The 25,059-nt window shown below is 41.7% G+C and overlaps 1 protein-coding gene across 19 annotated transcripts in view; it reads right to left on the bottom strand.

The window, feature by feature from the left end:
* LOC123513669 (protein hu-li tai shao-like) overlaps positions 1–25,059 on the bottom strand; it is an 80,342-nt gene that overhangs the window by 14,294 nt on the left and 40,989 nt on the right. For 8 of the 19 annotated variants that reach the window (XM_045270989.1, XM_045270988.1, XM_045270991.1 and 5 more), the window contains exons 3-16: positions 22,776–22,947; positions 21,267–21,418; positions 20,384–20,614; positions 19,555–19,698; positions 18,315–18,413; positions 16,596–16,706; positions 15,862–15,954; positions 15,531–15,664; positions 14,026–14,152; positions 7,609–7,725; positions 6,974–7,262; positions 5,663–5,797; positions 3,341–3,421; positions 1,026–1,163 (exon numbers count right to left, since the gene is read on the bottom strand). In XM_045270989.1, coding sequence (XP_045126924.1) covers positions 1,026–1,163; positions 3,341–3,421; positions 5,663–5,797; positions 6,974–7,262; positions 7,609–7,725; positions 14,026–14,152; positions 15,531–15,664; positions 15,862–15,954; positions 16,596–16,706; positions 18,315–18,413; positions 19,555–19,698; positions 20,384–20,614; positions 21,267–21,418; positions 22,776–22,947 — 2,023 coding nt within the window. The remainder of the gene's footprint in view (positions 1–1,025; positions 1,164–3,340; positions 3,422–5,662; positions 5,798–6,973; positions 7,263–7,608; positions 7,726–14,025; positions 14,153–15,530; positions 15,665–15,861; positions 15,955–16,595; positions 16,707–18,314; positions 18,414–19,554; positions 19,699–20,383; positions 20,615–21,266; positions 21,419–22,775; positions 22,948–25,059) is intronic. The other 11 variants (XM_045271000.1, XM_045271002.1, XM_045270999.1 and 8 more) reach the window with 3 other exon arrangements.

Genomic DNA, 25,059 nt, shown 5'->3' with positions numbered 1-25,059 from the left:
GACAGATGGAGGCCAGGGAGTGGTAGGAATAGTGACACAGTGCTTAAATGGAAAGGAGGATAATTAGACAGGAGGATGATAAGTAGTAGAAAATTAGGTAGATAAGTTTAATAAAAGATGAAAAAGAGGAGAACAAGTAGATAAGAGATCAGATGAAGGATAAAGAATAAGAAAAGGAGAGGAAAGTAGACACAGAACTTCAAATGGAGAGTTTAAAGGAAAGAAAAGGAGGAATGTGAGAGGAGGCTGCATGACAAATAAAGAGGACAAGGAGATAGAGGTGAAAGATTAAATAAAGAGATATATAGGAAAGGAGGAGGAGGTTAGGTGAAAATGAGGAAATAAGAGGAGGAAGAGAGGAATGAAGAGGAAATAGAAAGTAATAGAATTCAATGAGTAACAACACACACACACACACACACACACAGGAGGGCCACACTGTCACGGCCTCACAACCACGAGTCTGTCAACACACCAAACGCAGAAATCACTCAAGCGCAATACAGGAGAGCGGCATAGGGTGAGACGGGGGACAGGGGTGCTGGGGAGTGGGTGGGGGTCTAAAAAGGTGTCGTTATGTCATTAGTGTTCGTTACGTTCCTACAGCACACGTCACACAGGGGCAAGGGGGTGGGGGGCAGGGGAGGGTAAATCAGCACCACACTTAGGCTTTGTGGCCGGCCAGCACCACGCCTGACTCTCACCACACTTCTTGCCTCACACTCAGAACAGAAAGTTAAAAGGTCGTAGCAAAACTAAACTGAGGTGAGGTGAGAGGAGTGATCAAGTTTACAGGTAAGTTTGGTGGGTTTTTCACGCGATTTGAATCCCAGACACAAACATTCCCCTCGGTTTGTCCAATGACGAAGGTTTTGGAAGGGGAACATTTGCACCGAGGTTCAAGACGGTGAAAAGCGCCTTGCAGTGAGAGAGGGAAGTGAAGGAAGCAAGTGAGGCAGACAGTGTGTCAGGTCAGGGTGGCACTGGAGTGTCTGGCCTGCCGTGAGTCGCCGGTGCTGCGTTACCTCTTGATGGCAGCGTTCTCATGGTGGCCTGGACTCGCTGGGGAGGCCCAACCGGCACCCCGGGGCCTCCCACAGGCTTCTTCGGAATGTTGGGTTTGGGAGGAAGGCTTGGCTTTTGGCGCACAACTTTCTCTCCATCTATCGTGTGGCACAGAGTCATGGCGTGTCAAGGGGCACCTTTATGCTCCTCTATAGATTATACTCTCTCTCTCAACACTATACATACAAGTGTGAATGTATGCTGCTGCTGCTGCTGTTGCTGCTTCAAAGGCTAAACTAAGTATGTGCACATGAAACACTCTCTCTCTCTTTCTTTCTCTCATCCTATCCCTGCATGGTCAACAGGAAATCAGCTGCAGTGCCGACAAGGGCGTTACATTCCTTATAAATGCATTACATTTGAGAGGATTTACATCAGCAATATATATAGCATGTTTATATCAGTCTGTATATCTTATGGCAAAAAGTATATACACATGATTAGGGTGAGTGCAACACGTCACTAAACACGGCTCAGGGTCAGTCACTACGGCACACTTGGTACAAAAAATGATGGATGTATGTAGTAGTAGTAATAGTAATAGTAGTAAGTTCCCATTACGGCTATTGTGAAAAAAGTACTTATTATACAATGAAAAAGTTTGTCTAGTGGTAAGTAAGACTCAACACCTGTTTAGTCAATGCTGGTTATCATCATGCTCATTAAGACAGTCTGTGGAGGAGCCTGGCCCGACAAACAACACAAACCTTAAAACTTAAAACTCCTTATCTGAACACAAAAGTTGAATCAGATGCCTTTGAAATTAGGTGAATAAAAATCAATAATAATCTTAACTTTAGTAAACTTTTAAGCACTGTCCTCACTCCTGACTCTAATGATGGGAGTGGGTGAGGAGGCAGCTGTGCAGGTTTGACAGTGAATCTTCCAACACCAGCCTTCCCTCTCACTTCTATAGTATGAGAGTGAAGGGAAGGAGTGGGGAGGCAGATGTGCACGTTTGACATAGTGAATCTTCCAACACCAGCCTTCCCTCTCACTTCTACAGTATGAGAGTGAAGGAGTGAAGTCAGTGGTGTCCAGCCAGGCTCCCCAAAAGTTCCCACAGCATCTCCAGGAATCGGCACCAAGCAGAGACGAGCATTAGTGAGTGGCTGACTAACTGCTAATTGGCTTCCCGATGCGCGCGTACAGGAGCTGCGCACGGACACCCACGCACACACGCACACTTTGGCAGACAAGAACACAAGCGGCGAGACAGGACCTAAGGAGCTAAAGACAGTGCTGCACCAAGGAGGGGTCTGGTTTGGTCTGATGGTGGTCTTGGCTCGGTATGGACGGCTCTGGGTCTTTTGTTGCTGCTTTCACTCAAGCTGCCACCACACATGGATATTTTAACCCTTTTAAGTCCCTCATTTATTATACAAAAGAAAATGTACCACTGAAAACATGTTCTCTCTCTCATGTTCTCTATTTCAAAATCGGGAATGTCACTCGAGGGGAAAACTGTCCACTATATACACTTCTAATCCTTGAGTTTTCTATCATATACAAAAGAAAACTTCACTGAAAAATGCTTGTATTTAAAGGAAAACCCAGGATGTTATTTTTTGGGAAAGCTATCACCACTACATACAGTTCCAAACCTCTTGAGTTCCCCATCATATACAAAAAAGGAATATGTCACTGGAAAATGCTATTAAAAACAGGGCCATCACTTTAGGTACATTTTGTAACTCATGGAGGGAGACGCACAGGTTTGTGACAGGACTAAGAAACAGTAATGAGGAGTTCCAAACCTCTTGAGTTCCCCATCATATACAAAAAAGGAATATGTCACTGGAAAATGCTATTAAAAACAGGGCCATCACTTTAGGTACATTTTGTAACTCATGGAGGGAGACGCACAGGTTTGTGACAGGACTAAGAAACAGTAATGAGGATACAGGTGACTCTTGTGCAAAGGTTCAAAACAGTTCACAGCTTGCTAGTCCTCTGAGGTGTGTTGGTCTGTCAAAGCTTGGGTGTTGGCAGTGGTTTCCTCCCCTCAATGGATCAGGAGGGAATACAGGCAGCTCTTTGTCTCCAATTCAGATTTGTAGGGACATGTTAGGGCCCCTCCGAGCCTCACCATCACACACCATCAATCAGCACAGTAGTAAACGCAACCCACACAAAAAGGAGACACACTACTCAGCAAGTTACAGAGGAAGAGGACAAACTCATGTAGTAGTAGTAGTAGTAGTAGCAGTAGTAGCAGAAGTAGTAGTAGTAGTAGTAGTAGTAGTAGTAAAACTTGCAAGGAACCCCTACTGACCATCACTAAGAACCACCGCCTGTGCTTGTCTTGCTCTGGGCGTTTGCTTAGTTTCGACCTTGAGAACCGTGGTGCTGGTGGCTGTGTGAGTGGCAATGTTTATAGAGACGAGGGGGTTAGGCATCGTCCTCCAAGCTGGTACCTGTCCTGCCTACCTACTCTGTCCCTGTGTCCCTGCATCTGTGTGTGTCTGGTCAGTAATGCGTTGTTCTCTCAGTACCTATTGATGCTTTAGTTTTTAGTGTCTAGTGTGTTCCCTTTTGAGTTCCAGTGTTTGTTTTGGTGGTTATGTGTTGTGTAAGGTGTTATTTCATGGTTTTATAGGATACTGTTTCCCTCAGCACCCAAGATTGGTTTAATTTTGTTGTAGCTTGTGAGTTGCATGTTCTGTTATGTATGTGTCTGTGTGTTTCTTAATGCTTCCCCCAAGATTAATGCAGTTTTGTTGTGGCTTGTGTGTTGTGTGTTTGTTATGCATGTGTTTGTGAGTTTTTAGTGTTTCTCCCATGACTGGTTTAGTTTTGTTGTGGTTTGTGTGTTGTGTGTTCTGATATGCATGTGTTTGTGTGTGTTTCTTGGTGTGTTTTGCAGGTGTGTTGACCCAGAATCTGTCCCACCAAACCACCCAATGTGATGTTCAAGAGCCACTGACTAAAAGTTCTGACAGGTACACAAGTAATGAAGGAAATAAAGAGGTTGTGACTTTACAAAACAGGTTCATAAATCACAACACACATTAGACTAACATGAGGGAAGATAACAACTCCACCCTTATGACACACACCTTCACCACCCTTCACATTGCAATCCTGACGTGGTGAGTTATCATGAGACATTACAATACCTAACACAAGCTTGGTCTTCTCATATATACACCTAATGAGTCACTTGGTTAATTTGGCAAAGATGTACAGTCATGGTTGGAAAATAAGTAACCTTGTCTTACTTTCACTGTGGTTCATGTTGTACAAGTCTCAAGTCCTCGAATCTGCTGTGAATGAGATGAGTACCTGTCTCTCACTTACACTTTTCCTTATCTCAAGCTGTTTAATCAGTAGTGAATTATTGGTTGTCAGGCTAAAATTTTCCCTTGATCTAGTCTTGTGAATGCATCAGTTATTGGATTTTTTACTGAATGTGTTGGATGAGTGTTGAGGCTGAAGGATGAGGCAAAGCACAGTGGAAATACACGTAGGTTACTCTGTTCCTGATGACTGTACACGTATCATCAGTGAGAAGCGAGACAAGCAAATGTGGTCCGTGTGTTAGGTTATGCTGGGACCTTCGTGTCATGCCCAGCTTTTGAGCATCATGGAAAAGCTGAGTGCATGAACATAACCTGATAATTTAATGTTACAGTGCTTGGCTGGTTAAGCATTAAAATTATCCTTTATCAATTACCCTTTAAAAATATGCCTTACATGCTTAAATATATGAAAGAACAAATGCATTTCCTGATTAGTTTTAAAATATTCTCAAGTGCCAAATCATATCAAAGAGCAACTGGTTAGGTATTAAATTTATCCTCTGCTTAATTCACAGATGGATTTCCTGATTAAGCAGCTTTCCAACGTTCTCCCGACATGCCACGGTTCGGACAACAGCTGTGTGGCCATCAAATTTATCCTTTACTCGACTCATGGACGGGTTTACTTGTGTGGGCACCAGCAAATTTACGGACTTTATTGACAAGATCACATTTTGTTTGCCTCCGATGTGGTGTGTTGTCCAGGTGCTTAATGCTACGTCCTCCGCTACACAAGGAGGCTTAAATCCTACGTATGAAGTATTCCAGTGTCCAATCACTTATATACATGACAAGTACACACTCAAATCAATGTAAGAAATAACACACACATGTTTAAATGTTCAACCATAAATTAAATCTGTAATAAATATGAGTAAGACTTATTGAATAGGGAAAATAACTCTGGAACATTGTACTAAGCTTTGAAACATAATTCCTGAGGGTATTCCTGAGGACTTAAAAGCTCAACCACCCTTAACCTAATATAAAAAAAAAAAAACTTGCACTACACTGCACAGAGATAAAAGAAAATCAGGCTAAAATTCTTGCAACCCATTAAAGTTCAAAGTTCAAAGTGTGATCTGTGAAAACAACAAGTGCAGGAAAAAAGATCAGACTCCATAAGACTAATACAAAACTGCAAGCTGGTAAAGTCTTGGAGGAAAAAATAAATAAATAAATAACAGTTGAAGCTGAAAAATAAAAACATGAGCGACAAGTAAATAAAATAAAAGTTTGATAAGATTAAGTGTGAGCAGCGGGAGGTCACAAGGTCATGGGGTCGGGTCACCTACCTTCCTGGTCCGACATGGGGCTGGTGGGGTCCATGGCGGTGCGTTCGGCATGCTGCTCCTGCTGGTGGTCATCTACAACATCCACTGTGGCTCGCTCCGGCACAATGTTCATCTTCTCTATCTCAATCTCCTCAACTGTGTGAAGGAAGGAGTGGTGAGAAGAGGCACTGGCATTTCACTAGTTAATTCCCTGTGTAGCAAAATATTACAGAGGGTTATCCTATGCACGAGACTTTCTTCCTCTCACCCCTATTCTTGCGAAGGGGCACTGGCATTTCAGTGGTCAATTACCCATGTGGCAAAATATTACAGTGAGTTATCCTATGCACAAGGCTTTCTTCTTCCTCTATTCTGTCCAACTCTCTGATGCAAGAGTTAACCAGTGCTCTCAATCATTCATACCTTTCTCTAGTAAACTCAGAAACTCCCTGCCTGCTTCTGTATTTCCATCTTCCTACGATTTGACTTCTTTTAAGAGGGAGGTGTCAAGATATTTATCTCTAACTTTTGGCTAATTCTATTTTTGATCTATAAGGGAACTGGCAAAAACCTTGGTATCTTCTGTGCATGGAATGAGGAAAGGCACTAATGTTTCACTGCTTAATTCCTCATGTGACAAAATATTACAATGGGTTGTTCTTTCTATGCTTATCTTTGTAAGGGAAGGAGTAGTGGTGATTAGAGGGACTGGCATTTCAATGGTTCATTTCCCGTGTGACAAAACATTATAGTGGGTTGTTCTTCCTATGCTTTTCTTTGTGAGGGAAGAAGTAGTGGTGATTAGAGGGACTGGTATTTCAATGGTTAACTTCCCGTGTGACAGAACATTATAGTGGGATGTTCTATTCTCACTATGTTTGGTATCTTCTGTGTAAAGGAGGCACAGTGGAGAGGAGAGGCAATGATATTTCACTGGTTAATTCCTCATGTGACAAAATATTACAGTGGGTCATTCTGTTTGGTATCTTCTGTGAGAGGAAAGGAGTGGTGGTGAGGAGAGGTACTTGTACTTCACTGGTTAATTCATGTGACAAAATATTACAGTGGGGTTTTATTCTCACTATGGTTATCTTGTGTGGGGGAAGCAGTGGTTGTGAGGAGAGGCAGAACCTGGGTGGTAAGGAGAACCTGGGTATCATGGTGACATGTAGTTAACTTTAAACCCCTCAACTAATGGCAAAGTATCAAGACATACATACTATCTCCTCTTCAACAACCCACAAGATCCTTCCACTTATAGCCACCTTCACTTTCCACATGCCTCCTCTACCTCTTCCTTTCCCTCACAAGCCAAACCTTGCCAACACGTACTGGGATCTCCTCGCTGCTTGCGCTCCACCAGGTCCTTGTACTCCTCCAGCTCCTGATCAGTGACAGCATCGAAGGGGTTCTTGGCGTAGGGAGTCTTGTAAACCACTGCATTGTGCTGGAAGTCCCTCTGAATGATACCCTTGGAGGCCGCCCCCACCAGGATGACATGGTCCGAGGCGCCCGACATGCTGGCGTCCTGCATGCGCCGTGCCTCGTCCCAGGTCACACCCTCCAGCAGGTGTGAGGTTGGCCCAGCGCTGATGTTGCCCACCCTTCGGTTCTCCTTGATCTGTGTGGGTATGGTGGGTTATGGTGGGTTGTGTTGGGTTAGGGTGTGTTATGGTGGGATTGGAGTGGGTTGGGAGTGGTCACAGTAAGTGAAGATGGGTCAGGAAGGTTTAGAAAAGATTAGAATGGATTGGGATAGGTCAGGATGTCTCAGGATTGATTAGGAAAGGTCAGGTACACTACTATTACTGGTACAGTTTTATCTATTTCCAAATATAAGCCAATAAAGTGTCTGTCTGAGATACAAACAGAAAATGTTGAAGTTTGTTTACATGAAGACAGTTCAAAATATGAACATCTGGGCACAAAGGTGTATGAGCAGACAGCAAGAAGGTTTGAAGACTCACCATCTTCTGCACAGTCTTGAATTCCTTGGGGTTGGTGTTAGGAGGCACGAACTGAAGTGCTGACTCCAATTTGACGGGTGTGGAGGTGGAGTGAGTGGGGGAGCTGTCGGCCACCCACTGTAGGTACAACAAAACAAAGCACATTAGGGCCTGGCCTTGGACACTTGTCTTTTAATCAATGCCTTTCTGTCTGTGCTTTTTGGAGGTGACTGCACTGATATCTTTGCATTGTGCCTGTTTCCCTAAAGTTCTGCATGTCCGCAGCAACAATAGCAGCAGCAGCAGCCATGTGCTGTCTCAAAAACTATAGGGCTCAGTTTACATGTATGTGTGGGACAAGGAAGCTCACCAATCATCCGTTTTGACGTTTGAAGCAAAAAACAAAAAAGCAAGGCCCTTTGTGCTTGGTTTTGCGTGTAAACTGCCACTCGCAGGGCAGCTACCAGTCACCAGTTACCAGAAACAGGCACAACATAGGCTAGTAAAGGTGCACGGGACAATGCTCAAAAACAACAACTAGTACCTCATGTGAAGAAAATACATGAAAAAAGAGACAATCAAGAATTAAGAGAGCATTTGAAATCTGGTCTATCACCTTTACTAGCCTATCAAGTAACAAATGAAAGTATTGTAGAGTACTATTACTTTATTATAAGCCAAGATCATGTGGTGAACACAGAGGAGACATGATGTAAGACCACAAGCTGAAAGATGCACAAATCATGACCACACACGGTGCCTACCTCACTACCTCACCACTGTACCACCTGTCAGTGCCGAGGTGGTGGTGGCACTCGACAGGACTCCAGGTGAACACAAAGTCTAATTAATCAAGCTACTGAATACTGACTTAGAAATATATAGATGTCAACTCCAACTCTGTAGAATATTCATCATTTTCATCACTCTAAGAGGTTCTCAAGTCACTGGAATCCATCAACACTTCAGAGCACTGTTGTAACTTTGATGGGCACAGGAGAACACATGTGTCAATTCAACGCTCCATGATCTGTGCTGTGGTGATGTGTTCAGAAATGCCTTTAAAACACAGCAGTACAATAGCAAGTTAATAAAAAACACTGTGGAATCTGTGCTGCTCTAATTCCTTCCTTCTTGGACACAAACACGTATGCCAATTCAAATCCATCATGTCATTTATTTATCTATTCTTAATGCATGAGGGAAGCTTACCAACGGAGAAGGAAAAAAAAAAATTAAATAAATAAAATAAATAAAAAAAATTACATTGCAAGTTCCCTCACAGATAAGAGAGGAGTTAGCCAGAAAACAGGAACAAATGTCTTGAAACGTCTGTGTGTCTGCTGTTCTAGACGACGTAACCAGAAAATGTAAACACTAATTCATCTCTTTAGGACCCTTGCATTTCTAACAGGTTCGGATATTCTTATTCTTTACTAATCAAATCATACAAGTTCTGAATCTTCTCTTATCTTTTAGTAATCAATCATATGGGTTCCAAATCTCCTGTAACCCATCCATGTACATTCCGAATCTCCTTTATTAGTGAAGTTGTGTGGGTTCTGAAACTTTTATAACTTCATAACATTCAGGTCACTGTCCTAAGCTTCCCTCCTGGACACAGCCTTATGCGGTGCGATAACAGAAGCTGCCTGGTAACGTTACAAAAAGAAGCGAGGATTATATACCATGAAACAATTAAACCTACGACTAATACCTATGCATTCAATTAAACCTACTACCTATGCACTCACGTAAAAAAAGTCTTCTCTCTGGACAAGTTAAAGTTGAAAAAAATCACAAAAAGTTAAGGATACGAAAAAAAAACACCATTTCTCAACGTAACAAGATAAAGTGTACAAAAGCTCCGGTACGGAAGATATGAACTAAATGTCTTTCCAAGTGTAGGAGTGCAACAGACACCACAGCTCCACCACTGACGGGAGTATTGCAAAGGCTGGGAGACTGAGCAAAGTGCCTCAGGAACAAACTGTAACATAACGGTGATGGCAGTCAGTCTGTCTGTATGTGTGTATGCCAGGCTGACGTCCCCCAACCAGTGAGTAATTGGTAGTGAATGGATGGATAATAGTAGTAACAGTAATGGTGATACATGACCACCATTCAAAAAGTGATGGCTTAATAGAAAGCTTAGAAAATATATATGAAAAATAATAAATAATAATAAAAAAAAGTAAATGCTAACAATAACCAAACACTTAATAAGAAATTGTATAAAAAATACCACAAAAAGCAAATATTTTATACGAATAACAAGAAAACTAGTAACAAAAATAATAATGATAAAAAAAGAGCCATCAGAAAAAGAATAAATAAAAAACATTGAAAAAAAGGAACAAAACACCAAACCTAAGTCTTAAAAAGAAATAAAATAAAATAAATAAATAAAATACAAAAGATTAAATAATAACAATAATAATAATAATAATAATAAAATAAAAAACTCAATTTCGTAGCCCCATGAAATAAATAAATAAATAAATAAATGAATAAATAAATAAAATAAATAGATAAAAACAAACACAATAAGCAAAACAAACAAAAATAAGCCCGTTTCCCTGCGCTGGACACGCCTGGGAAGGACGGCCAGCTCCACAAAGACACACAAACGCACAAACACACACGCGATTCTGGAACCCCGACGGCCGACCACCACTACAATAAAGATGCTTGATAGAGTTATTACTATTATTATGGCTCATGCTGCCCTTAATGCTAACACTCTACTGACACCAAGCAAAAAGAGGCTATATGTTATCAGTAACATCCTAAATATACGTCTTAGAGATAACGAGACTCACACTCACACACACACACACACACACACACACACACACACACAGTTTAATTATTCGTAAAGTTTGCCCAGAGTCATGTTTTGTTGTCTTTCCTTTATTATGACTTTTTTCCGTATTTCTTTTCCTAATATGGTAAGTTTTCCATCATCAACTGCTTGGAAATAGTGAGCTTTGATGAATTTGTTCCTTGTTATATCTCTGTTAATTTACACTTCTTTCTCCATTTTTTCCAATGTGGTAAGTTTTCCGTCAATAAATGTCTGGAAATAGTGAGTTATCAGCTGATGACTTTCCTTGTAATATTTCCAGTCAAATTCACTTCTTTCTCTGTTTTTTTTTCCAATGTGTAAGTTTCTGTCAATTAATGTCTGAAAATAGAGAGTTTTGACGACTTTCCTTGTAATATTTCCAGTCAAATTTAACTTTATATATATTTTTTCTTAATGTGGTAAGTTTTCCACCAATAACTGTCTTGAAGTGAGTAAGATTTGATGACTTTCCTTGCAATATTTTCAGGTAAATTTCTCACTACACAGACAAAAAGCTTCACAATTTCCTCTCAGTATTTCCAGCAGAGACAGAGTTCCACAGATGGCCAGGTGGACTAAAGAATTGATAGTTTTCACATAGAATCGGGAACAGTAAGACAAATTGCCCCGTGACAGACATTTGGAAATAAAGAGTTTGATGATAAATTGTGTCCTAGATTAATGTAAAGCTGATTGGGAAAATTTTTGATCTTTTTCTTTCTTTTTCTTTTTTTTTTTTTTTTTTTTGTCTCCATTTCATATCTTAGGGTAATGTTTGTAATTCATCTATCTGTCCGTCTGTCTGTCTGTCTTCTGTCTTCTGTGACCCTTCGTATCTCTTTCTCAGACTTCAGTTATAAATCTCTCTTACTCTCTTATCTATGTAAAGTAATTCTTAAGTCTTAGTAACATGCAATCTTGGAATACTTATTTATACTTATTTACTGCAGGTCCTCTAGGTAAGATTATGATTACGTTTCTCAAAGTGTCAGATCTTAAAATCATCTCCCTATCTCTCTTATCTTCATTCATCTATCAGTACGTCTGTCTATATCTTCTTTCAACAAATCTGTGAGTATGTCTGTCTATATCTTCTTTCAACAAATCTGTGAGTACGTCTGTCTATATTTTCTTTTGACAAATCTGTGAGTATGTCTGTCTATATCTTCTTTTGACAAATCTGTGAGTGTTCCTCTGGGTAAAGTTAGACTACTAAGGCATTGGGCCACAGTCTGGAGTGGAGAAAGCATCCCTCTTCATCAACGACTATAGAGAAACACCCGAAACATTGAGATGCACACGGAAAACCAGTGAACACAGCTAAACACATCTCAAATACACCTGTAAAAAAGGCAATACAAAGCAGTACACGTGTTGACAGCTACAGAAAAATAAACTACACCCATTATGCTGTCATGAAGCTTTGGTCAACTCGGCTGGACTGTATCTAAGGTTCCTGAAGGAGTTTAATGGTGCACCTTAAACTGGCATGTTATCTAGTAGACCCCAAGGTAAAGGTGTGTTGAAGCTACTCTTACTGGCAGTGGTGTCCTTGAGTATTGAAGTCAATGCAAAAGTGAGGTGTGGTTTGGGGTGTGGTGGAGAGACAGGAGGGAAGGAAGCAAAGGAGAGACAATGATGCAAGATTAAAGAAATGATGCAGAGAGAGAGAGAGAGAGAGAGAGAGAGAGAGAGAGAGAGAGAGAGAGAGAGAGAGAGAGAGAGAGAGAGAGAGAGAGAGAGAGAGAGAGAGAGAGAGAGAGAGAGAGAGAGAACAGGAAAGAAGGAGGTATAAGAAATCTTTCACCACAATGAAAGTGAAGGCAGTGATTAATTAGTTTTGTTGCTGGAGAGTAAACAAATGGAGCTATTTTGCCACAGTGAGACAGATAAGCCAGGATGTAGATGCAACATTAAGTGAGATTCACATTGAGATTTCTTTTGCATTGACAATGGAGTTTTGTTCATAAGCCAAACCTTTTAACCTTGGAGATTATGAGTCACTGGATCAAAGAATCACACACACACACACACACACTCTTCCTCTCTCACACACACATACAAAACCAAAGGGAACAGTGGCACACATCCAGTACTATCAGCAACAGGAACACATTGCAGCAGAAAATATTATGTGTCGTCCAGATAAGACACGCCTCTGTATGTGGAGAGGTGTGTGCATCAGGAAACATTTATGCTTGGGCAGTGCTGAGTCAAGTGACAGAAATATGAGGCAGGTTTTGTGCTAAAGAAGGACACGGAACAGAGGCCAGGGACTGAGGGAACGGTGGCTTCTGGTCCCCTTTGTCTTGAAATAAAAGCAAGATACAAGATAAATAGAAGGTTGTGGGTAACTTCAACTTGTATCTTGTTGAAAGAAACAGATTTGGATGAATGTGGAAGAGGTAATGAAAGTAGCACTGAAGAGGGAGTGAGGTCTTGAAATGTTGAAACACTACTTATTTCAGCTAAAGTTTCCATACTACCTCTCTCATTAACTTATCTACATCCACTTTGGTTTACTGTGAACTGCCTAAATCACTCAATTCACTAAACAAACTCCTCTACCTCCTCCAGTGTGAGTTTATGTACCACCTTCCTCAGTCATCAAGTGGTGTGTTGTGGGGTGGCTGTCTGAACCCACCCTCATCTCCCACAACCACACAAGACTGGCTGGTGCAAGAAGTACAGTCAAGCTCAGATGTCAAGTAAAACAACACTCCCTTCCTTGATGTTGAGAAATGTCCCTCTGTCTTAAGTCTGCTGAGATTCATGAAGTGTGTGAAGAGTGAAGGAGTAAAGGTGCTGCTTGAGAAAGAGGTACTGTGTGTTATGTATCAGTGAAGTATTAAGAGCAAGAAAGATAAGTAAATTGATGAGAAAAAGAATGTAGTGTCAGATAAGGATGTAAGGTTGAGGGAAGACACACAACACAGGAAGTGAGTGAAGGTTACATGATCTCTGATTTCAGTTCTACAAGTCCTCTGGTGAAGTATTAGGAGGAGGAAAGATAGGTACAACTGGTGAGAGAAAGAGTATAGTGTCAGATAAGGATGTAAGGCTGAGGGAAGACACACAACACAAGTGAGTGAAGGTTACACCATCTCTGGCTGCAGTTCAACAAGTCCTCTGGTTCTCTGAGTGCAGAAGCAATACTGGTCTGAACACTGCAAGACTCCATGACACAACCCCTAAATATAATGGCAAGAGAGTGTGATGCAGGATACTTTGGTCATTGGTGCAGTCGTTACTCACTCAAACTACGATAACTTGATACTCCAGACTACCATGAAGATATTTGACACGAGCCATCGGTCGGCAAAACCCAGGCTACATATCGGCCATTTCTGCCACAAAACTGCTCCATACACGACCACATATCAACAAAGCGATCCTCTAATAAGCAAGCAAGATAGAACAAGAATCTGCCGGCAGTAAAATGACCCAAACACCACAGAACGGAGGAATAAGAAGCTACAAAACATACGGGACATCATCTCTCTCTCTCTTAGTCCCGGTCCGAGACATGTCAAGATGGCCGACACTGTATTGCTTTACTTGATAAGGTTCTCGCTGGTAATGATCTCTACCTTGGTAATTTTCTTGGGGTCTGGCGTTCCTGTCTCCAGCACCTCAACCTTCTGGTACACGTTGGGGGAGTTCAGCCACCGACTCTTGTCCTGAACCTTGCGGCCATCCAGAATTCGCTTCAGAGGGCTGGGGAGAGAAGGAAGGACAGGTTAGGTGTGGTGTGGTGATAAGTGAGATAGATTTAGTGTGAAAAGCAGCAGGTACAGTGTGTGATGTTAGGTTAGATTAAGTGTGGTGAGAAATGTGTTAAGATGACAGATTTAGTGTTAAAAGCAGCAGGTAGTGTGTGTCATGCTAACCCCTTCAGTACTAGGACATATTTTTACAAATTTTGGGTATGATTAGACAATTTACATTAGGAAAGGTTTAAGGTCAGAAGATTAATGGCCACAGTCTTCACTATTTTAATCCTCACATAAGTTTCTGAAGCTGTATAAAATCACCAAACAGTGAGCAGAATAGATACGAAAACGTGTCATGGCGCTGAAGGGTTGTGTTTATAAATTTACTTTGATCATTGTGAAAGAAGGACCAGTTAGTCTTGGTGTGGTAATAAGTCAACATTGAAGAGATTAGAGTGTTTGGATGTGGCGATGGGTGGGTGTTAGAGTCAGTCAGTCTACCCATACACTCAATCACCGGTCAGTCAGTCAGTCATCCACTCACTAGTCACTCAATCAGTTAGTTATCACCAACTCTGTCAAACCAATAAGTCACTCAGTCAGTTAGTCAACCCTCTTAATCACCAGTCAGCCACACACCTACTAAATCACCAGTCACTCAGTTAGTCAGTCTTAGGTGTGGTGATGGGTGGCTGTTGATAGAGAGTACAGTGTTTAGGTGTGGAAAACTAGTATGTGGTAACTTAGTGGGCATTTTCTTTCCCTTTTTTGTTTCCCTTGGCCAGCTTTCCCCTCTTACGTAATAAAAGGTACAGAATGTGATGTTAAGAGTTTACAAATAAATTCACAGAGACCATTGTGAAATAACTTAGTACCACATCGCTGAACAAACAGAACCACGAAGAACAAATCGGAAACAGAACAAGGAAAGTGAAAACCAAGAGACACTGAAAGACACACAGAGATACTAAACACTGAGAGACACCAAGAGACACTGAGACACACTAAGAGACAACATGAGATATGAGTACATAAAGGAAACATGAAAGAAGAGAAAATATAATAAAAAACAGGAAAAACTTAATAAATAAGCACAAAAATATATATAAACAGACAAGAAATAAAATGACAAAAACAAGCTGACAACTAAAGACACCAAGAGACACATAGAGACACCTCAGAAACAGAGAGAGAGAGAGACAGCAAGACTCAGAGACAGTGAGAGACACCTAGAGACAGAGAGACACCTAAGAGACAGAGAGACAGTGAGAGACAGCGAGAGACAGTGAGAGGCAGCAAGAGACAGCGAGACACATAGAGACAGAGAGACAGTGAGAGACAGCAAGACACCAAGAGCCAGAGAGACAGCGAAAGACACACACCTCCTGGTAATGTCATCCTCGTCAAAGAGATGTGTGTAGTTGGAGGCGGTGGGGGGCAGGGCAACGTCACTGTGGAAACGTGATGTGTCCTGCTTCACCAGAGGCCTCCTGTAGATGTAACCCGTCCTCAGGCCCTGTGGGGGGAGAACACTGGCTTTTAGCTCATAATTGAAAGACTGGTGATCCTCTATTGCCATAAGGAAGAGGGTTTATATTAGCCATCTCAAGTAGCCACAGTATTTACATTCACCTCATAGCTCATAATTGAAAGAAAGATCATCAATTGTCTCATACACAGGGGAAGGTGAAGAAGACAGACAGGCAGACTTACACAGTTGTCCATTGACCTCATCAGAGCCTCAAACTCCAGCTCCCCAACCTTCCACTTGCGCTCCTTTGGTCCCTGGCCTGTTGGTCCGCCCTCCTGGGAGTCAGGGAAGGAAACACATGAGAACAGACACTAAAACACCTTTCAAAACAGCAACACATGACATTTTTAGACATTTGTCCCTGTCTTTTGGCTAACTCTATCACACCTGCAAGGGGCTGGCAACCAAATGAGCCTTTTTTTAGTGTGGGGGAGGGGAGTTAACCTTGTCTGAATTTTCTCTTACATAAAAAAACACAAAAAAACATACATCTTCATAAATAAAGAAAAGAACCACTGACACTAGAAACCTTTCATCACAGCGATCATTGGAAGACCAGCGGGAATAACATGAATTGAAAGGAAGGAACAGGAGGTAACAGATGAAGGCTGTAACCGAGACAAGGATGAAAACTGGGAGAACGGACACGAGAAAAAAACATAGGAATTAAGAGAAAAGAGCTGGGAATATCAGAACACAACATGACAAATAGCAAAAAGGAAAAAGAAGTCAAAGAACAGTTGGAAATGAGAGAGAGAGAGAGAGAGAGAGAGAGAGAGAGAGAGAGAGAGAGAGAGAGAGAGAGAGAGAGAGAGAGAGAGAGAGAGAGAGAGAGAGAGAGAGAGAGAGAGAGAGAGAGAGAGAGAGAGAGAGAGAGAGAGAGAGAGAGAGAGAGGCCAAGACCAGTGGCACAAACCTGCTTGCTGTCGACACCACCAGCGCCGCGCCGAGCCACCTCAAAGGCAGAGTGGCGAGCTTCATCCGTCACTGTGATCAGGTTGTCCAGGCCCAGAGGAGCCATGCGCATCTGTGGGGAGGAACAGAGCCGTGAGAGGGAGGGAGGGAGGGAGGGAGGGAGGGAGGAGAGGAAAAAGGAGGGTAGGATAAAGATACACAGGTGAGATTATCATGGTGGAACAAAGCCACAAGACAAATGAGTGTATTCAGAAATGCTTTTCCTTTTCACAATGACAATATTTCAAGGCCACAGACAACTAGCCGAGTTTTCAAGACAGCTTTTCCTTTAAATAAACTAGAAATCTCACCAATCCATCACCAGAACCATAAAAACACCTTTGAAAATGCTTTATTCTCTCACCATGACAATTTTTCAAGGCCACAGAGACAACTAGTTGGGTTTTCAAGGCAGTTTTTCCTTCAAATAAACTAGAAATCTTGCCAATCTATCACCAGAAATGTAAAAACACTCTTAAAAACAAGAGTATCTTCAACTGCAGCCTTTGGAAAGCAGTGACGGTGAGAGCAAAGCATTTCAGAATATGAGAGAGAGAGAGAGAGAGAGAGAGAGAGAGAGAGAGAGAGAGAGAGAGAGAGAGAGAGAGAGAGAGAGAGAGAGAGAGAGAGAGAGAGAGAGAGAGAGAGAGAGAGAGAGGTCAGGATGAAGGTAAAGAGGTGAGATTATTATGAAAGGAGGGATAAAGATGGATGTAAGATATGAAATAGGTAAGGTAAAGAGGCAGGACTGACAGAGAGAGACTAATATGAGAACAAGGGGACCAGAGAAGCATTGTGTGAGGCAGACATGACATGTCATGAGAAAAAGGAGATAAGAAATGAGGGAAAGAAACAAGAGGTAAAAGATGATGATTAGAAGAGAGAAAACAATGAAAATAATAATAATAATAATAATAATAATAATAATAATAATAATAATAATAATAATAATAATAATAATAATAATAGAGAAAGGAACTGAGAAAAGAGTAAGAAGTAAGAGAACAAAAGACATGACAAATAGAAATAACGGAAAAGAACAGTTGGAGATGAGAGAGAGAGAGAGAGAGAGAGAGAGAGAGAGAGAGAGAGAGAGAGAGAGAGAGAGAGAGAGAGAGAGAGAGAGAGAGAGAGAGAGAGAGAGAGAGAGAGAGAGAGAGAGAGAGAGAGAGAGAGAGAAGAGAGAAAGAGAAAGAGAAAGAGAAGAGAAGAGAGAGAGAGAGAGAGAAAGAGAGAAAGAGAAAGAGAGGAGACAGAGATAGAGACAAAGAGAGAGAGGAAGAGAGAAAGTCACCGAGACAAACAGAGATGAAAGGAGTCACTTATAAGACCCTGCCTCCATTACCTATCATGCACACCTTGACAGGCAGGTCTGAGCAGGTGTGGAGGGTGTTGGGGGTGCGCTGGGAGAGTGTGAGGGGCTACGGGAGGGTGGTGTGGTGCTGTGAGGGGGGGGATAGTGAGTCATAGGGGTGAGAAGTCAAGGCACTGCTGGTGAAGCGGAAAAACTTGTCATGCTTTCCTATCTCTTGTTCCTCCTTGCCTGTGTGGAAAGATTTGTACAGGGTAGTAGTAGTAGTAGTAGTAGTAGTAGTAGTAGTAGTAGTAGTAGTAGTAGTAGAAGTAGAAGTAGAAGTAGAAGTAGAAGTAGAAGTAGAAGTGGTGGTGGTGGTGGCAGTACCTGTGTCTCGCAGGCCAGGATGGTGTGGTAGGTGTTGTACCAGGCCTCCTCGATGGTCTCGCCGCAGCACACAACACCGTGGTTACGCAGCAGCATCACCTAAACCAGAACACACATCACTTACTTCACATAACATAACCTAACCTAACCTAACGAAACCTAACCTAACCAAACCTTCACATAACTCACTCGCTTCACCACCATTATTCTCTCTACTATAGTCTGTCTACTCTAAAATGCCTCCTGGATTTCAAACATATTGTAGTTTATTGATAATTGATTTGATGTGAATAATACTTGTTTTCTGTTGACCAATGCACTTATCACAAGGACAGCTCATGGTTTGCCTCTAGATCTGACAACCACACATTCCCTGGAGCACCATTCAGACACAGACCCAGAGACACTTCAGAGTACACAGACTATAACAATTTACACACAAGGAAAGAAAACACAAATTACTTCACATAACTCACACTTTTTGGCATCAGAATTACCCTTACTAACAATTAATACACTCAACGTACAGTGACAAGGAAGAAAAAACACTAATTATTCTCCCTACTGACCCAGAACCCAGCACACAACATCCCTGCCACTACCAAACCCTGCCACACATACATTATTTATCCCCTTCCAGCCAGACAGACATTACTTCCCCTACCCTACCCCTGTCACTCCCTAACCCAGCACACAACACCCCTGCCACCCCTTAACCCAATTTTCAACCCCTGCCACTTCCAATCCAGCACGCATTATCCCTGCCACCCCCAACCCAACACAACACACCCTACCATCCACTAAAACCTAACTATCAATCCCTGCCACTCCTAACTCAGCACAAAACACTCCCTACCACCGTCTAACCTAACTTTGGACATGCCCTGCCAATACCCTAAACCAAAACAACAACCCTGCCATGCCCTGACCCAACACAACACCCTGTACCACTCCTTAACACAACTTTCAACCCCTGCCATACTTCTAACCCCAAAAAACACCCCTTACCACTCCCTAACACAATTATTAACCCCTGCCATAACTGTAGTAACCCCAACAAAACACCCCTTCCACTTCTCTAACACAACTTTTAACCCCTGCTATACCTCTAACACTCAAAAAACACCCTGTACCACTCCCTAACACAATTCTTAACCTCTGCCATCCCTGTAACCCCCCAAAAAACACCCCCTACCACAACTTCCAACCCCTGTCATTCTCCAGTCAGCCACCAGCGTACCTTGTTGATGGGCCCAAGATTGCGTGCCAGCTTGTCTCTCTCCTCTTGGTTGACAAAGATGCCCTGGTACTCGTGGTAGGAGATGTCACCAATAAGCAGTGACTCCTGGGACAGTGACATCAGACCCTGCTTCAAGGCGGACACCTGTAGGAGGAGACCTGGTGAGTGGTGCTGGTGAAAGGTGGTGAAAGGTGTGGTTATTTTTGAGGTAGTGGTGCAAGAGTGGTGACTAGGGAGGTTACGGTGGTTTGGTGAAGGGATGTTTAAGTGATATAAGTGATGATAGGAAAGGCATGTAGTTAGGAGTGAGGTGGTGTTGACATGTGGTGATTAAGGAGACTGAGATGATGATGTGATGAAGGGAAGTTTAAATGATAGAGAAGGTAGAGATGATAAGAAGAGGACGTGGGTAAGAGGTGATGAAAATGACTAAAAACACCCTAAAAAAACACAGTCTGTAGAATTAACTCACAAAAAAACACAAGAGATCACCTTGAAAAAATGAACACTACATAACACAACCCAAACACCACCAGACAAACGGACAAATGGACATTCACCACCACACTTTGAAGACACCCAAGACAACCAACCCTTAAAAAAAAAAAACACAGTAGAGGAGCCAAATCAAACACAGACACACAGACACACAGACACACCCTAAGAAACACCCTGCATGACATGACCTACCCTGAAAAACATCCCCTTCCCAAAATAAAATAAAAATAAACAAAAGAAAAATAAAATAGAAGAAAAAGATCAATAAACACTCAAATCGAACCCAAACACACAAACACACAAACACGCAAACACACAAACAGCCACTGACCGCCACAACAGCTGGATGGTGGAGGTGGATGATGCACTTAATGTCAGGCCGAGCAGCGTGGATGGCCGAGTGGAGCATGAACCCGGCCACACTGACTCCGAAGTTGGTGGATCCACTCTCGACGATGTTCCCCTGCATGTCCACCTTGACGAGGGAGGAGGCCGTCACCTCGTGGTACAGCATGCCGAATGGATTGAGCAGGAAGTGTTCGGTGTCCTGACTGATGCGGGCCTGTGGTGGAGACAGCAGGAGGTTAAGAAGACTGACAGGAGTTTAGTGAGAGAAGAATGACAGAAATTAAGAAGAATGACAGGAAATTAGTGAGACAAGACTGACAGGAGTTTAGTGAGTGAAGAATGACAGGAATTAAGAAGACTGACAGTTTAGTGAGAGAAGAATGACAAAGTTTAGTGAGTGAAGAATGACAGTTTAGTGAGGGAAAAAAATGACAGGAGTTTTAGTGTAAGAAATGCATGTCAGAGAAAAATGACACGAGCTTTAGTGTAAGAAATGAATGACAGGAAAAAAATAGTAAAGAAGACATGAGTTTAGTGAAAGAAACACAAGTCAAGAGAAAAATTACATGATGTTTAGTGAGAAAATGAACAAGATAAAAATGAGGCATAGACTGGAGAAATAAATACATACAAACAATGATTACACTGACAGGAGGGAGGAAGAGTGAGACTGAAGTGTTACGAGGAAGGGAATGGTCAATACAACAAGTAGAAAAGAAACATGAGTAGCTGCAAAAAGAAAGATGCTAAAGAAAATGAGAAAAAAGACAAGAGATGTTGAAAAAAAAAAAAAAAATACAAGAGAGAGAAAAGGAAAACAACATCCCACAGGACCCCAGGAACACCCACAACACCCCATAGCATACCGTGACGTGATTATAGATGCTCTGAGTCCAGCCATGCATGTCGATGAGTCGGTAGACGGAGGCCAGCTTGCAACGGAGCAGCTTCTCACCCTTGACAAAGTTGAGGCTCTCCATTCCGCGGATGTCGTTGATCGGGATAACGCTGCTCATGCCTGCCAAGGGGAAGAAGAAGGAGGAGGTGTAAAATAAAGATGAATAGATAAATAAAGTAGATAAAATAGAAAAAGAAAGGCAGGGAAAAGAAGGAGGATGTAAAATAAATAAAGAGGAATAAATTAATGAATGAAGTAGATAAAATAAATAGAGAAAGGCAGGGAAAAGAAGGGCAATGTTAAATAAATAAAGTAAAGAATAAATAAATAGCAATATAGATCAAAATGAATAAAAAGAGAAATGCAGGGAGAGAGGAGGTGTAAAATTAATAAATAGATCAAATAAAGATGAATAAATAAATGAATAAAAATAGATAAACAAAAACAGATTAATGAAATAGAGAGTGAAAGATCTGTAATCCATTCTGTCTCTTACAAGTCAACCATTATCTACAGGAGGAGGAGGAGGAGGCTATATAATGAGTACCGTTCCCCATACACCCTATATAATGAGTCCTGTTCCCCATACAGGCCATTTAATGAGTATCTTTCCCCATACATGCCATATAAATAAAATAAACAAGAAAAAACATAGAGTAGAGAAATAATGAGCACCGTTCTATACAGGCTATATATTGAGTACTGTTCCCCATACAGGCTATATATTGAGTACTGTTCCCCATACTTTCCCCCACCAGGCCATCCCGTTGTTGTGTGGCGTGAATGGCGGAGAACAAGGAGGGAACACATTACTCACATTTATTACATTACGTTACACACGGCAGGATTCACACTCACTGGATGGGATAATGCCACCACCACCACCACCACCGCAGATGTCTATAATAATGACACACCACCACACCAAACCACAACACCACACCACACTGTACAGTTACACCACATTGATTTGCCACCACCACTGCATCATCAACACCACCACCACCACCACCACCACAGATGTCTAACTAAGATAGTGACCCACCACAACACCACACCACACCATACAGTTAGTTACACCACAATAATTCATCACCACCACCACCACCACAGAAGTCCATGATAATGATGCAACACCACACCAGAACACCTCACAACACCACACTGCACCATACAGTTCCACCACAATGATTCACCACTAACAACACCATCCAAAACACTCTTAACACACCCCAGCACCACCAAACACCACCAGAAACACTCCTCCAACATTCTAGCACCATTTTAGCACCACCCAACACCACTATAAACACTCCAAAACTCTTCCAACACCCCAGAAACACCCCAGAAATATCCTATCAGCACTCAACACCACTATAAACATCTCCAACACTCTCCCAACACCCCAGAAACACACTACCAGCACTGAACACCACTACAAACATCTCTAATACTCCCACAACACCCATCCACTCACTTCTGAAGGTGTTGACACGAGAGCAAGGGATGCCCATCATTTCGGAGATGTTCTGGATGGCCTGGTATCCTGAGTAGCCCTCCGTCAGCTGGCTCTCCACTATCTTCTCCAGCTCCTCTCGGAATATTGTGGAGTTCATGATGGCCTCCACACGTTTCCGGCGCTCCATCTCCTGTCAGGGCGGAATAACGGATTGAGATTGAAGGCAGCTGAGTATTTTTGGTGAAGTATTTTTGTTTTTCTTTATGACAGTGGATTGAGAGACTTGGCCATATTGTAAAATGCTTTGCTCTCTCACTGCTTTCCGAAGGCTCCAGTTGAAGATACTTGTGTTTTTAAGAGTGTTTTTATAGCTTTGGTGGTAGATTGCTAAGATTTCTAGTTTATTAAAAGGAGAAAGTGTCTTGAAAACCTGGCTAGTTGTCTCTGTGGCCTTGGAAAATTGTCGTAGTGAGAAAGGAAGGAGAAAACTCGTATTATCTAACCCTTTTGCACTTCACCTCCACTATTTCAAAAGGCTATATTGAAATTGAGACGAGTTTTTAAGGTGTTTTTTTTAAATGGTTCCAGAAGCAGTGATTAGATTTGTACATTATTATCTGGAGAAACACTCTTGGAAACACCACCAGTCATCTCTGTGGCTTTGGAAAACAGTCATGGTGAATATGGGCCACTGAAGGAGATGGTAGAGTGTTTTTGCTTCCCTTATGACAGCGGATTGAAAAACTGAAGGAAAAAGAGTATTTCTGTCTTTTTCAGGAGGGGTAAAGCTAGCAAAGGGCATCAAAAATATATAAAAAAGGCCCACTCGGTTGTCAGTCCCCATGCAGGTCCAAGAGAGTTAGCCAGAAGAAAGGGATGTCTTGAAATCTCTTTTTTAAATGAAGTAAAAAAAGTTGTAAAAATAAGAGAAAGGAAAGAAAGAGGAAGAGATAAGGAATGAATGGGTAAAAAAGAGGAAAGGAGGAGAGGAAGAGAATGAGGAAAGAGAAGGAAGAGAGAAAGGTAAGGGTATGAAGGAGGGAGGCAAAATATAACACATGGAAAGGAGAAATGAAGTAAAGAGAAGAAAGTAATGAAGGAAGGAGAGATGGAGGAAAGAAAAAGTAACAGAGAGAAAAGTGAAAGGAAAGAAGTGAGGAGAGTACAAAAGAATACAACTGATGGAAGGAAGGAAGGAAGGAAGGAAGGAAGGAAGGAAGAAAGAAAGAAAGAAAGAAAGGAATGAAGGATAGAAAAAAAAACAGAAATAAAAAAGAAAATACATAGATCTGTCCTCCTTCTCCACTCTACCCACCAAAAAAATAAATAAATAAATTAATTAATTAATTAAAAAAATCATCTAAACTGAATAAACAAAAAGAAGAAAAGAAGACAAAGGAAGAGAAAAAAGAAAAAATAACAATCTTCCTGAGCCTAACCACTTTCTAAGGAGGTAATCACACGTTTGCTTACGGGAAAAAGGAAAAAAAAAAAAAATGCAGCCAGGGAAATTATAAACCATTTTTGCTTTGACCGAATTTGGACAAGAATTAAAAAATAATAAATAAATAAAAAAGATAATGAGTGTTTTGTCCATAAAGGAATTACATGACGTCTTCTCCAGGCCCACAGGAGGAGGAGGAGGAGGAGGAGGAGGAGGAGGAGGAGGAGGAGGAGGATGACGATGAGAAGAAGAAGAAGGAAGAGGAGGACGAGGAGGAAAAGAAAAGAATATAAACAGCAACAGAGCCAGAGGTCCTTACTAAGCTATTTATTGAGCCTATTTCCTAACTAGCAGTGACAGAGACAAGCCAGCAAAGCAGAAAGCAATATTTTTTAACATCTCTCAGACATCTTCCCTTGTGTGTGAGAGAAATGCTGCTTGATAATGCTTGGTTAGGCTGTGTGCGTGAAAGTTTAAGGTTCCTGTGGTATGTGTGGGAGAAATGCTGTGTTTAATTTGGTACGTTAAGCTGTGTATTTGAAGGTTCAGTTAAGTGTGTGTGAGAAATAGCATGTTTGGTAATGTTTGGTTAAGTTGTGTGCGAGGACTAAGTTTTTTTTTGTGGTATGTGTGCGAGAAATGCCTGAACGGTGTGGTGTTCTGAGTGGAGTGCTCCTGGTGTTTGTGGAGAGATTTGCTAAGTTCAGCTGTGTGTGTGTGTGTGTGTGTGTGTGAAGGTTTCATTAAGGTTTTGTGGTACATAAACACTACTATTACTACTACATAATAACAACAACAACAACTACTGCTACTACTATTAATACTATAATATTACTTTTTCCTCCTGTCCATCTTCCT

This window comes from Portunus trituberculatus, chromosome 36 (assembly GCF_017591435.1).
Source record: "Portunus trituberculatus isolate SZX2019 chromosome 36, ASM1759143v1, whole genome shotgun sequence".
Lineage (NCBI taxonomy): Eukaryota > Metazoa > Arthropoda > Malacostraca > Decapoda > Portunidae > Portunus > Portunus trituberculatus.
Note: the sequence above shows the minus strand (reverse complement) of the source record. Positions and strands in the feature narration are given on the sequence as shown.